Source organism: Vombatus ursinus, unplaced genomic scaffold, assembly GCF_900497805.2.
Source record: "Vombatus ursinus unplaced genomic scaffold, bare-nosed wombat genome assembly UNPS02014798.1, whole genome shotgun sequence".
NCBI classification, from domain to species: domain Eukaryota; kingdom Metazoa; phylum Chordata; class Mammalia; order Diprotodontia; family Vombatidae; genus Vombatus; species Vombatus ursinus.
In genome coordinates this window covers 48,861,821-48,876,059 of record NW_020954576.1, presented here as the reverse complement: position 1 = coordinate 48,876,059, position 14,239 = coordinate 48,861,821, and the positions used below count along the sequence as shown (strand labels likewise).

General features: G+C 46.4%; 1 protein-coding gene across 9 annotated transcripts in view; it reads left to right on the top strand.

Annotated features, from left to right (window-relative positions):
- The window catches only part of NFASC (neurofascin), a 248,089-nt gene extending 239,688 nt beyond the window's left edge, over positions 1-8,401 (top strand). For 8 of the 9 annotated variants that reach the window (XM_027871166.1, XM_027871168.1, XM_027871169.1 and 5 more), the window contains one exon: positions 2,380-2,816. In XM_027871166.1, coding sequence (XP_027726967.1) covers positions 2,380-2,611 — 232 coding nt within the window. In that variant the 3' untranslated portion in view covers positions 2,612-2,816. Of the gene's footprint in view, positions 1-2,379; positions 2,817-3,133 lie in introns of those variants that run through there. The other variant, XM_027871164.1, reaches the window with a different exon arrangement.
- The last annotated feature ends 5,838 nt before the right edge of the window (positions 8,402-14,239 follow it).

Sequence of the window (14,239 nt, the reverse complement as noted above, 5' to 3'; positions counted from 1 at the left end):
GCAGCTAGGTGGCGCAGTGGATAGAGCTCTGGCCTTGGAGTCAGGAGGACCTGAGTTGAAATCTGGCCTCAGACACATAGCACTCACTAGCTGTGTGACCCTGGGCAAGTCACTTAACCCCAATTGCCTCACCAAAAGCAGGAAGCAGGTTCAAATCCCATCTCTCCTACTTCCTACCCGTGTGACCTTGTACAAATCGGTCACCTCACTCTGGCCTTCAGTTCCCTCATTTTCAAGATGAGAGGGTTGGACTGGGTGATCTGGAAGGTTCCTTCTAGCCCATGAGTCCTTCTTACCAGATAACCCACTCACCTGTTCAAGGACCTGGACCTTTTAGGTATAGAATGCCCTCTTTGAACCTGAAGAACAGAGAAGAGGGAATAGCCAGAGAGTGAGAGGGGATAAAAACCTCCCATTCCCAGACAGGACTGGGGGATTAGCAGAGTCCATCCCCTTTCCTTTTCCTCACCCTCTCAGTTAGTATCCTAGCTTCAGCTGCCTCTCTGCCCTCCTCTTCCACCTTTTTATCTGCCCAGACAGCCATAGGCAGCCCCAATGCACAAAGGTGCCACCAGGGGACCAGCTGGCAGCCAGCATCCGAACCACTACCCATAAGAAGCGCACTGCTGGACATTCTGGGCCCAGGCCTCTCCACCCTGCCATGGCACTCTGTTCCCTCACAATTGGAGGCAGAGACAGAGACTCTTTCCCACTCCTTTCCCGGCCAGCTCCAGCTGTTCCTCAGCCACCCTTGGTGAGGCCCAGCCTCCCCAGAGGTAGAACCAAAGGGTGGTATGGAGAGATTTTGTTTTTCTATTTCCAATTCAGCAGTGCAGGGTGTGTTTTTTTCTGGCCTGCTGCCTGGCTTTGTTTTTTTCTGCCAGCCCCACCCCACATGGTGTCTGTTGAATCACAGCCGTAGAACCTAGTATCCTCTGCCAGGCTGCTCTTTGGGCAGCCCTGGCCAGACCATAGGATCATCATTCTAGGGCTGAAAGGGAATCAAAAGTCATCTAGTCCTACCTTCTTATTCTACAGATGAGGAAACTGAGGCTCAGCTGGGGACAGAACACCTCCCTGCCCCCACTAATTGCGTATGGTGACCACATCTGCCTTTCTGGAGCAAACCCAGACAAAGTTGGTGCCCAAAAACCAAACTGAGTCTTCAGTGGAGCAGGGAAAGGAGAAGGAAGGCCATGGGGAGGAAAGAGCTATTCACCCTTGCTCTCACTTTTGTGGGCAAGTTGGAATGCCACCTCTCTCTGCTTCTCTGTTTGATCTTTGTTTCCTCTCCATGACTGAGCACATGGACAGGAAGGTTTCTTGAAAGGTAGAAAGACAGGTAGCTGGAGGGCCAGCCACAATTTGGTACCTTTCCAGTATCTGGGGCAGGACAGGGGTCAGCCCTAAAATCCCTTTCCCCTCTTTAAAGAACCTAAGACATGAAAAAGACTTGTTCTCCCTTGCCCCTTCCCCACCCCTAACCTACCACCTCCCTGATTCAGTGTTACTTTTAACTTAGGAGAGTGGAATCAGGGTCAAGAATAGCCACACGCCCTATTCTCCACCCGATTCTAAACAACATATCATTCAAGGACGAGAGGTACAGGAGAGCAATTCATAGTCAGATGGGGAAAGGATCAGAAACAATTTTATGTAGAAGGAAGTTCTCCCCTCCTCCCAAACTCTAATGTGACCCCAGAGGCCAGTTTCCCTAACATTACACTAATTTGCTTTGCCAAATCTTTCATATTCGTGAACTTAGTTAATATTAATGGTTTCACGGTGGCTCATCTAACTGGGGCATGTTGGCTGCTAGCTTTCCATCGGCTACAGATGCCTCTGTCTCTCACTCGCCTAACAGAGCTTTGTAAAGATAGCAATGTTGTGGTCCAAGGGAAGAGGTAGGGAGATTTTATTTCTTTCAGGCCCTGGGCTCCTGCTTCTTTTTGTAGCTGGATTCTTTCCTACTGCAGTTCTTGCCTTACCCCTTCTGAACAAATAATAATTCCTCTTTCCAGGAATGGGGTGGCCAGGGTTCACGCATTGTGATTGCTTAACCTCCACTTCCTAAGTGCCACCACCCCTCCCATGCATAGAGCGAGCATTCAGCTGGAGGGAAGTCCTCTGACTTTATATACCTTGTATGTACTGAGTTATTTGCATGTTGTATCCTGCATTAATTGGAATGTAAGCTCCTTGAGGGCAGGGACTGTTTTTGCCCTTCTTTCTATCTCCCCATGTTTGACACATAGTAAGCACTTAATGAATGCTTGCTAATGGACTCTTGTAGGGAATTCTCAGCTTGGACTCCACCTCTAACACTCTATCTCCTCTGCTCCCTTCCCTCTCTGCCTGTCCCTCTCTCACCCCTACCAGTGATGAGGACAACAAGCCCCTACAAGGAAGCCAGACATCCTTGGATGGCACCATCAAGCAGCAGGAGAGCGATGACAGCCTGGTGGACTATGGCGAGGGGGGAGAAGGACAGTTTAATGAGGATGGATCTTTCATTGGCCAATACACAGTCAAAAAGGACAAGGAAGAGACAGAAGGGAATGAAAGCTCAGAGGCCACATCGCCCGTCAATGCCATCTACTCCCTGGCATAGCTCGGCCCATACAGACACAGCCACTGTAGTCAATGGGGGGGGAGGGGAGGCAGGGAGGAAAAAACCCACTGCAGACTGACTACTAAATCACCACCACCCAAAGGGATGAGGGCAATCAGAGATACCAGTGTCAGGGGATCAGCTGAGCCATGTGGACCTGTGACAGCCCAGCCAACAGCAAAGCCTCTCCCCTTCCTCTCCCCTCCCTCCCTCCCACCCCCACCCCCACCCCCCGGGTGCCAACAGGGTGATCACAGAGCTGGAGACCAGACCTGAGCTGAGCCAGAAGGGAACAGGTTCCGGAGGCTCAGTCAAATACCCAACGTGAGCTTTCAGAACCAGACCATCCCTGTCCCCTCCACCTTGCCCCCAACACTCACACAAGTTACTTGGCAACATTTCACCCTTTAGTTTCCTTCTCAGAAGTTGTGGTACCTCTCCCCTTCACACCTTGCACCTCCCCCCCTTTTCAGCTTTGTTCTCTTCAAAAAAAAAGTTTCCACTTTTGTTTTTCTTTTGGAGATGAGTCCCAGGAAGAGAATGGAGGGATGGCCCCTCCCCAGAGAGCAGCAAGAGACTGGCACAAGGATCAATCAGCAATCGGACAGAGAATCTCTAGTATTCAGACATTTCTGGGCCCCCTCAGTTCCAAAGGATGCCTTTCCGCCATATACGCGCAGCCCCCATGCAACCTCGACATTGGCCTTTTTCCACACCTACCTGGGCCTGGCTTCTTTCTGCAAAACAACAGTATTTTTTGACAGAGGGAGGGTGAACAGCCTCTCTCTGGCTCATGCTGAAAGCTGCACACACATGTTGCTACCACTCCCTTATTTACAATGTGGGGGTATGACTCCCCAGCCTCCTCAAAATATATGGAGTTACTTTTATCCTGATGAAGAGGTCTTGGACTGCAGGAACAAGAAGGTGGTGCTTGAATGAAAAGGTCTTCAGTTCCTGTGACCAGGTCTGGGTACCTGACAAAGGTAGAAGTGTTTGGGCCTAGAGAAGGAACGAAAGAAAGCAGCTTCTGGATTTGGGCTTTCCTCCTCTCTCCCTCGTAAAACTCCAAATTTGACAGTGGATTAGAAGGAGAAGAACAACACCCAAGATGTCCGAGTCAACCCCTGACCTGGAAGTAGATGAGAAAGAGTCCAGCATGGCAACCCTGGAGGAGACCGGACCTTGTCCCAGGCAGAACAAGCTTTGCCCGTTTGAGAAGTGTGAGATGGCTCTCCCTCTTTTCCTCTCCAATGCACTGGATATCATCTCCACGCTCCCCATTCAGGAGGGTATCAAGACTCATACTTTACATGTCATGTGAACGGTGGTCACCGGTGGGTTCCTGAAAGGCCTCAGCCACAAGTCTGTTCCCCCCTACACACACACATACACCCCAGACCAAACTGGTGTTATCCTTCTGTTGGGGTATTTACATATCAGAAGAACCTAAGGTAACAATACTAACAGCACTCTACCACCTCTGCCCAGATAAGAATCCCTCTCATTGCAATGTTCTCCCTATGCCTTACCCAGCTCCCAGCTATCCTTGGAGTTCTGGGGGTTCCCCGGCCCTCGCTGCAAACCCCAATGCCCCTGAGGCGTCAGACTCATGGAGAATCCGGCCACCTATGCAATGCTTCACAGCAGAAGAACAACTGACCACTCAGCACCAAGCCCAGACCTGTGGTGAGAGGAGTCATTTTCCCACCAGCAGTGAAGGGGACAGTGCTGCCTTCCTGGTTCCCACCGAGCGAGCGCATTTCTTAAAAACCAAAGTTACCTAGCCTGTGTGCGAGAGATGGTGGGTGTTCCATAGCTGTAGCGCATCTCTGGAGGACGTTGCTATTTCCCCTGTCATGGATCAAGTACCATACTAAAGCTTGAACTAGCCACTGGTTGGCAAAAGAGCCTTGATGGGACCAAGGCTGAGCCCTCCAGACCAGTTGTTTCTCAGTGGCATTTGCCACATCTCCAAGCCCCAAAGGTATTAACAGCAAAACTACTTTGTGTGATGTGAAAATCATTCAGATGAAGCTTAAACTTCCCTGTACAACAGCACAGGCAGGGAAGCATACTGGAGAGCTAGGCTGGGTGCATTATTCAAACTTGAGAGCAATCAGATGCCCCATGGACTGGATTGGTATAGCACCAGGCCTATTTCCATAGGAAGATGCTCTCCGGTCTTGAAACGGGGCAGGGTAAAAGGCTAGGGGGAGCAAGTTCAGGCCTCCTTTGCTCCTATATAGAGGCAACAAGCCATTCTATTGGAGGCATGGGGGACCCCGAAGGGAAGGATATCTTCCTCCAGAGAATCCCCATGAGACTATGAGCCTTTCCAGAAAGGACCTCGAGGGAGGGAAAGACCAAGCCTCCTTTGGTCCCTTGTTCTAGTGTTCCGACAACCATGATTTTCCTGACTGCTGAGGCAATAAAGGTGCTGTCCCTCTCAAAATCATTTGTAAGATGCCTGTTCAAGGTTGGGGATTCAGCCTGCTGCTGGGGATGCAAGTGTTCTCTCCACACCCAGCTGACTGACCTGTGCTTCATGTGCTCCATCAAATCCATAATGCACATGGGCTCACCGGGGGCAAGGCAGGTCACCTGCAGTGTGGGCAGCTGCCTCTGGGAAGCAGAGCCTCAGAGATCACCAGGTCAGGTACAACCCCATGCTGGCATCAGCCCCAGGTCAGCAGGCAAATAGTATTGGCCAGCATTCACTACTGGGCTGGGTCTCTCATGCAGTCACCGAAAGACATAGCTACAGCAGGTGCCAGGAGTTTAGAAAAAAAGAAAACATGAAAAAAAAAAGCCCAGGTGCTTCAGCCGGTCAGTCTGGCTGAGATGGGGGGTGGGGGTGGGAATGCTGACCATCTTGCCAGGGCTTGAGCAGTATCAACATCAGGCTCGCTGTTGGTGAACAAAGCCAAATTCAGCTACCCAGAATGTCTTGTTCCCTCCCCTCCCCAGTTGTCCCATCAGAAGGCTGTTTATCCTCACCTTTAGACCACAAGGACTGTGACTTCCTCTGTCTTTGAACAAAGTGGGTATTGAATTGTTGACCACAGTCCATCTTGTGAAAGCTTAATAGCTTTTTGGCTCCAAGCCCCAGGAAACAGCCCAGAGAGGACAAGCCGAATTCTTTGTTAAAACAAGCTTGAAGGTGACCAGAAGAGTGGGTGCAGGGGAACTCCAGGGTTCCCTTCCTAGAGGAAATGCCTTGCCACCTTGGTCAAGCTGACCAGGCTCCTGGTGCCTCCTCCTTCTACCCAAGAGATTTCAGAGGTAATGCGTGGATATGGCAGTGGCAAGAGGTACTGATCTGTTCCTTCTCTGTGTCTCTTAGCCTTACCATGGAAAGCTTTGTGGGTTTTTGGCTAGAGTATCATGAGGAAAGAGAAGAGAAAGAGGAATCTGCTTTCTTGTGTCTCCTGTTTTAACTGAGATCAAGCCAAAAAGAGAACCAGGCTTAACTCATTCCAGGCCTCTGTCCATCCCAGCTAAGTGTTCATTCTGTTGAGATGAAGCTGTTAGCCCTTTATATTCTGGCTGCCAGGGGCATCTGTCAGACAGTCACATGGAGAGAGTAGGGGCCTGAAGAACCATAGGACCCAAGGAGAGTTGAATCCATCCATATTGTATGAATGATCTCTCGTGGATCAGAATCCTTTGCTAATAACAAGATCTTTGAGGGTCAAGGGGTACATCTTTGCCCTGGACCTGAATATTGAATTGGCATCTAGGTTTCCCTTGGGTCCCAGACCCAGCCAACATGTTAGCCAATACTGCTGCAATATTAAGTTCTTTTCTTCCAATGACCTCTTTTCTTCCAAAAAATACCGATACATAGAAAACCTGATAAAATCAGTTCATCAGATTTAGCACTTAGAAGGGAACTTGGAAATCATCTAATCTGATGCCCTCATTTTACAGATGAGCAGAATGAGACCCAGAGAAATGACTTGCCTAAATTCTCACTGTGTCTAATCCAGGATTTCAGTGACCCTGTTATTCTGACTCCTATTCCAGAACTTTTTTTTCCCTAACACAGACCTTTTTTTAAATACCTATACTGGGTGCTGAGCACTCTGCTAGGGGCTGGAGGAGGCAGAGTTTGCATAAGACACAGGCCCTACCTTCTACATAGCCCAGTTTAGAAGAAGCATGCCTTCGAGAGAAGCAAGGGATCATGGCAAGACACTACAAGTCAGGATATAGATGTGACACGTGGGATGGATAACTCCAAAAACTTGAAATGTCAGGAGGGGGCATGCACGGAACTCAACTCCAGGCTGGCTCTGGGGCAACCCTCAACTTGTTCAAACCAAGGCATTCAGAAGGGTTGATTTCTACCCAGACTCTACAGTGGCCCTCATATAAACCATTTGGTGAAGGGCCCGTGGACTAATGTGTTCTCTCCTGTTTAAGAGCAGTGTTTCCCGAGATAGCTTCAGGCAGTAGAGAGGTCCCAGGTGCCCCAGTTATACCCTAGGACCTGTGCCCTGCTTACATCACATCAGTATTATATGGATATTCTATGAAAGATGAACATGGATGAAGGTTGCCAGTTTCACCTGATTTGAAGAATCCCTTTATTCAAGTTGGACCCTGATGGCCAGACGTTTCCTCCCTAAATGGACTTGCCCCTCCTGAGGATGGATTGCAGATAGGATTCTTCTGGTTCTAGGGATTTGATTTGATTTTCTCATGTTTCATAGCTAACCCAACCTTGCATCTGGGAACACTCCCAGGACAACAGAAGAGAATGAGTAAGTCAATTGGCTTAATGAACTGGTCATTTAGCTGTGGAGGGCACACCATGGGATTCAGTCTAGGGTGCCCGCTACCAGGATGGCATCTTTTGTTCTGTTACATATCCGACCCTCATTATACATTACACTCCAAGGATAGGCCTCCAGTCATCTGTGCTTGTGCCAGTAGAGAGCTGAGGTGCAGTGGAATGCTCAGCATTGGGCCACTCCAGCCAGTCAGCACAAGACAAAAAGACTTCAGTTAAGCAATAAACACAAAAATCTGGGGAAAGAAATTCAGAGTTTTGTGTACTATCAACCCTTTTCTTGTCACAAATGAATACAGACACACACACACACACACAAAAATGGATGAACCTGTCCCTATGTCTTTTTCTGCTCCCAGAAAGAGATGTTCTCAGTCAGTGTTGTCCCTCTGCCTAGCTACCCAGCTCTTTGCCAACTTCTCCATGAGCTCCTCTTGTTGGAGGACCAGTCACCTATCACAGGGCCTGCTATAGTCTGCCCTGGTCCCTGCAGCCCTCGCTGCTCACACTTTCTGTCCACGGTGTCCCCTTTCCCTTGTCTTTCTCCCCCACTATTCCCCCATTGAAGCCTATTGGGCTTCTCTTTCTCCCCACCCCTTTACACTACAAATTCTCATTGGTTCTTTGCTGGGGGGAGAAGTTTTCCCCATTTTTCTCCTTCAGTCTCCCACTCTCTCCCATCTGTCTGGTCTTGTTTTCATTCATTAAATATTTAACTTTCCATGGCAGACCTCATTTTAATGCCTTCACATACACATTTTTTCCCCTTTTTTCTGAGTTATTTTGCATTAACCAACTTTGTCAGCAGTAGATGAGTATCAGAGGCTGTCACAAGTGACCTACAGCAGGGAAGATTTCTGGGCCATGGAGAACCGTTTAATTCATGGACTTATAAACTGACTGCATGAGCAATGAAAAGGCCAAAATATTCAGATTTTTTTTGGAATCACTGTAAAAAAAAAACCCAACTGATTTTTTTTGTATAGAGAACACTAAACGTATAATAAAAATTGTTCAAAACCAACTCCTTACATTGAGTTTGTCTTTTTTCCCCCTTCAGACCAATGAAGGGATGTTAGGGTATTAATGGAAATGTTCCATGTGTATGGTGCAATACGGGGCACCTTTGCCCCAGACATCAGGTAACTTTTGAATCATAAAATATCAGCTGAACAGAACCTTAGAGATTGACTGAGTCCAAACTACTCAATTGACAGATGAGAAAACTGAGTCCTAAAGAAGTCACCTGTCTTGCCCAAGTCCATGAAGGAAGTTAGGAGCAGAACCAGGATAAGATATCAAGTTTTCTTAAGTCTCAATTCAGTGACCAAGCATGGTGGTGCACACCTATGCTCCTTGCTACCAGGGAGGCTGAGCCTGGTGGATTCCTTGAGCTTGGGAGTTCTGAGCTGCAGTATTTATATTTAAAGTCAATCAGATGTAGGGCACTAAACCTAGCACCAATATGGTGAGCTAGAGTGGGGAACCAGGCTGTGTGTAAGGTGGATCCAAATGGTCCAGGTCAGAAATGGAGCTAGTCAAAACTTCTGTACCAATCAGCAGTGAGAACTGGCTGGGTCAAGAGAGAGAGAGAGACCCAATAGTGAAAAAAAAAAAAAATGCTCAATTCAGTGTACTTTCCATTGTAGTAAGCTAAGAGGAGTTTCAGACTAACCAGAAGTCCTCAGAAACAAAGTATCTTTACATATCAGCCTTTCATCTCCAAAGAAAATATTATATACCTCACCCACACCTTGGAGAGGAGCTCAATCTAAGGAGACCAGCATAGTGTGTCCTTTTTCCTATTAGGCCACATCTTTCATTTGCATGAGCTACACCCATGATTTGATATGCATATGTGTTTTCAAAGGTTAAAATGGTTAATAGAGGAAATTAATGATTAATTAATATATAATGGTTAATAAACGATCCCATGAGCCTGTGTATATATGTGAGCACATGTATGTGCACCCCCACCCACCCACTCAAGTGAACACTGGGGGGGAGGAAGGAGGGAGACCAGATGAAGCTCAGTAAGTTGGACCATTCGCAAAAATCATTCATCAGTTCTGCCCCAAACCTTCCTTCTCCTTTTCCTGTCCCTATCATTCTTAGATCAGAGATGGCAAGCTTCTACCACAAGGAAGCACACTAAGAGACCCCTTCCTCAAGGCAGAGTTCTACCACCACATCAGAAAAGGGAGAGAGAGTCGAGGCAGAGGTCAGCCTGTTTCTTTTAGGACCATTGTCTGGCTTTCATTAACACTGCTGCCTATTTCTTTGGATCAAGTATATATTAGTTGTCATGGTTAGAGTCCCCTCTGTGACAGGAATCTCAGTGCTGGAAGTCATATAGACATAATAATAGGGATCTCTCATACTGCAAATGTGAAAAGACCACAGTATTAGGATTAGGAGACCCATAGCTCTGCTGTGGGGTCTTGGAGAAGTTCTCTCTGGGCCTCCGGTCATGATCCGTTAAAGGAGTAGAGGAGGAACAGCTGATCTTTAAAATCCCTTCCACCTCAAAAAAGACTATTAGTCTTAAACAAAAGGAAAGAGATTAAACTGCAGTTTAGGAGGTGGAGGAAGAAGGAAGTAAAGCATCCCCTGGTTCCTTCAGCCAGTCTCCATATGGCATATGGTTCAATCCTGGTTATCCTCCTCTGAACCAATGCCTTCCCTTAAAAGTAGGAATCAGAACTGAATGCAATATTCCAGACTCAGTCTGAGCAGAATAGGGCACAGCTCTTGCCTCCCTAATCCTGGACAGCATGCCCTCCTTAAAATTCAATCTCTAAAACCATATTAAAACTTTTTGACTGCCGTTGATTCGTACTGAGTTTGCCATCCACCTAAAATCTCCAGATCTTTTTCAAATAAAATGCTTTCTACCCGTGCCTCCCCAATCTCCTATTATGAAATCAATTTTTGAGTTCAAGTGTAAGACTTTACATTAAAAGTCTTATTAAATTGCTGTAATTATATTAAATTGAATTATTATAACAATTATTATATTAAATTTCATCTTACTGGCTTTGGCCCGATGCTCTAACTTGTCAGGACCTTATCAGATCCTGATTTTTGTCACCTAAAGTATGAGCCATCCCTCCTAACTTTGGGTCACCCTCAAATTCAAGAAAGATGCCTCCTATGCCTTTATCATTTATTTATTTATTTTGTTAGTTATTTTGTATTTTATTTATTTATGCCATTTATTCATTAAATAAAAACTTTATCCAAGTTTCCCCATGTGTAAAATAAGGTTGTTTAATTGGATAATCTTTAAGGTCCTTTTCCAGGCCTGACATCCTAGGATAGGAGAGAAAAGCCACATTATATTCTCTAGAACATTCTTCCCTTTTTCCCCTGTGATGGAGACTGTTTAAAAAAAGAAAAAAAAGATTTACCCTGTTTCTGGGAAGAGCCTGGGGCTACATCTCTATTTACCAACGGAGTAATTGGAAATACTGGACAAACTAAGATTACAAAACAGCACATTCTCTTTAGTGAGACATACTTCCCACACACACCAAAAACAAACAAACAAACAAAAAACCTCATGATCTGTTCCCACCATCTGGTTTAATCACCCTCCAAAAGTCCTTTGCACAGAGTAAAACCTTGAGAGCTAATACCGCTAGGAAGGATAAAGGACTCCCAGTCTGGAGATCTTGTTTCTAACACTGACTTCACTTGACTTGCCATGAGACCTGAGAAAGGTCATTTAACATCTCTCATCCCTAGCTTCCCCAACAATAATATGGGAAAAGTCATCCCAAATACCCTTGCTCCAGCTTCATGGGATGATCTTTGTAACCAATAGGTTAAGGAAATGGAAGTTCTTGCAACCAGCCTCTGCATGAGTGTCTAATTGGCAAGAGAATGGATATGGATTAGGAAAGAAAGAAGAACAGGGAGATGGAATGAAGGTAGTATCCTAGTTAAAAAAGCTAAATTCCATCCTATTAAGGTCAGACAGAGGGCTGGCTCCTTTTAGGACCCCAGGGATTCCCTCAGAATATCTGTCATCCCAGAATTCTAAAGGCAGGGCTTTCAACCTATTAGAAATGCAAATACTTTGGGATGGTGCAGGATTAGCAGGCCCAGTGGGAGGGGACAAGCCATCTTCCAATCTTTCTTCAAACTAAGGTTTTGGCCCCTCTTGCTTAGCTGCCCCCAGAGGGCTAGGGGTGTTAGAATTCATTACCATCTTCTTCTTATCAAGCCCCCCTGCCCACCCCAAGAGACACTCTACTAGACTAAGAGAGGAGATAGGAGGGGGCACTTTTCTCCTCCACATACGCTCCTGACTTAATGCAATGGAGTCCCTTTGTTTGATGTGAGCTCCTGCTGGACTAGCGGCTGGGCTAGGGTCTCAAAACCATTTGGAGTCACAGCTGTGACCCAACAGGGACCATTACCCCCCATTCCCCAGATTGGCTGTCAACAGCAGCCTCAACCTTACAAGAGCAGAGCATGCTGGGGCTGGGTTGAAGCCAACAGTCCCCAGCTAACAGTATGGTTGCCACTGCCCCACTGAGAGGCAGCCCAGAGAAGGCACACCAAGCCCTCTATAATAGATGAGGCCGTTGGCTTGAGGAAGAAAGGAACTGAGAAGGTCCCAGATTAAGTCAAGTGTCTTCAGTGTATCTGCATTAAATAACACGAATAAATATTGGCTGAAGAGCCTGCTAATGGCTTGTAAAGTGTTACGTGGGATCCTTATGAAGAGTAGTATTGAACGCAAAGTGCTGGATCTGAAGCAGCAGTGTGTGTAGACAGAGTTGGATTTAGAGTCAGGAAGATCCAAATTCAAATCCTGCCTCAATCACTTCCTAGCTATATGACCCTTGGCAAGTTATTTAACTTGTCTGGGCTCCAGGGTCACCTATAAAATGAGAAGATTGAATTCTATGATCCTATGAGAAGCCTGAGTTTGCAGTCTCAGTTCTGCCATTAACAAGTCACTTTCCCCTCTCTGGCCTCGGTTCCTTCCTCTAAAAAAATGGTGGGAGTGGCTGATCTCCAAGGTCCTTTTACAGCTATAGCATTTTGAGTCTGTGCTGAGGTTTAGGGTACAAATCTTCATGCATTGAATTGAAGGGAGGAAGGGAGAGAAGAAGCATTTATTAAAAGCTTACTATGTGCCAGGCACTATGTTAAATGCTTTACACATATTGTCATTTGATCCTCATAACAACACGACATTGAGTATAGACAGTACAATGTCTACCAGCCATTAGGCATAAGGTTTGGTAATGTATATTCCTAATTCTTGGGAACAGTATTCCCTTGGAAAGGGGGATTTGAAGAAAGGCCATTGCTAATCCACCAAGTTTTCAAGATTGAGATGCACAGGAATCTGCCAGCCTCTCTCTAAGCCAAGAGCTAGCCCCAACATGACAATTTAAAAAAAAAAAAAGTACTTCCCTTGGAACCACTATTTTTCTCTAAAATTGCATAAAAATCCAGAGAGGTTTTAGTATGCAGTGCAAATAACACTGGATTTGGATTCAGAGGACCTGAGTTCAAATCCTGATTCTGCCACTTGCTACTTTTGAATCTTGGGTAAATCATTTGCCTTTGGGGAAGGCCTCATCTATAAAACGAGATGGCGGTGATGGGGCACTAATAATGGACTTTCCCATGTGGCCCAGGTCCCTGACATTCTCCTGAGACTCATCTCAGTATAATCCTTTCAACTGTTCTTGCATTGTAGCTTTGACCCTGCCCGAATCTCCAATTCTCAGTTACCTCTAACCCAGCCCAGCCCTCATTGTCCATACCTGGCCCCAACCTAGACTGCCACTCCTTAATTCCATCTAGACCCCTTCCGTGTGGCCCTGGTCCCTGGCATTCACCTGGGGCACCCAGCCCTTTCCCATCCTTCTCTGTTGCCTCTCAGTCACCCCAGACTACTTGGCTGTATATGTGTCCATCTTGCCCCCATTAAATTGCTCAGATTCCTGAAGAGTCTGGCCCGGCTGTATTCTTATTACAAAGGCTCAGATTTTTAAAATCTGGCCAATAGCGCATATTCTTAAAATCTTCCCCACCCCTATCGGTGTTTTAATAAACCTTGTCTTTGGCTGAAAGGAGGCTTGGTTCAAATTCATTCAAGGCAGGACCTGAGTCACTTGCCCTTGAATTTCAGGGTCCTACCCACTCTTAGACCTTAACAGTGGGACTAGAGTGGTCCCTCCCAGCTCTAAAAATTTGGCTTCTATCCCTTCCTGCTATTGAAACTGCTCTCTCAAATGTCATCATTTAATTGATAAATCTTCGTTCAGTCCTCATGCACCATGACCTTTTTGATAGCTTTCAATATAGTTGACCAATAGTGCTTTTCCTTGGTTCTCCTACCTATCTGATTTATCTTTCTCCACCTCCTTCCTGAGGGTCGTCATCTTCCTTCCACTTTCAGGGTGTGGCTGGCACCCTAGGTTCTGCCCTGGCCCCTCTTCCCTGTCTATACTTGCTCCTTTATTATTCCCTCTTTGCAGAGGACTCCCACAGCTGGCCCTCGTCTCCAAACCCACATCTCAAACTGCCTCCACACTTGTGTCCAGGTTGTGCCTGGAGCGCATTCTCTCTTCACTTCACTTCTTCCTCTTGTAATCTCTCTCACAAAAAGTGCCACTCAAGCCTCTCTACCTACAGGAAGTCTTTCCCGATCTCCTTCAATTGCTAGTGTTCTCTCCATCCCCTTTTATTTAGTATTTATTTTTCTGCATATGTGTTGTTCCCCCTCAGTAGAATGTCTTGTGTCTCCAGTGCCAAGAACATGGTAAGTGCTTAATAAATGCTCATTGAACTGAATCTATGTG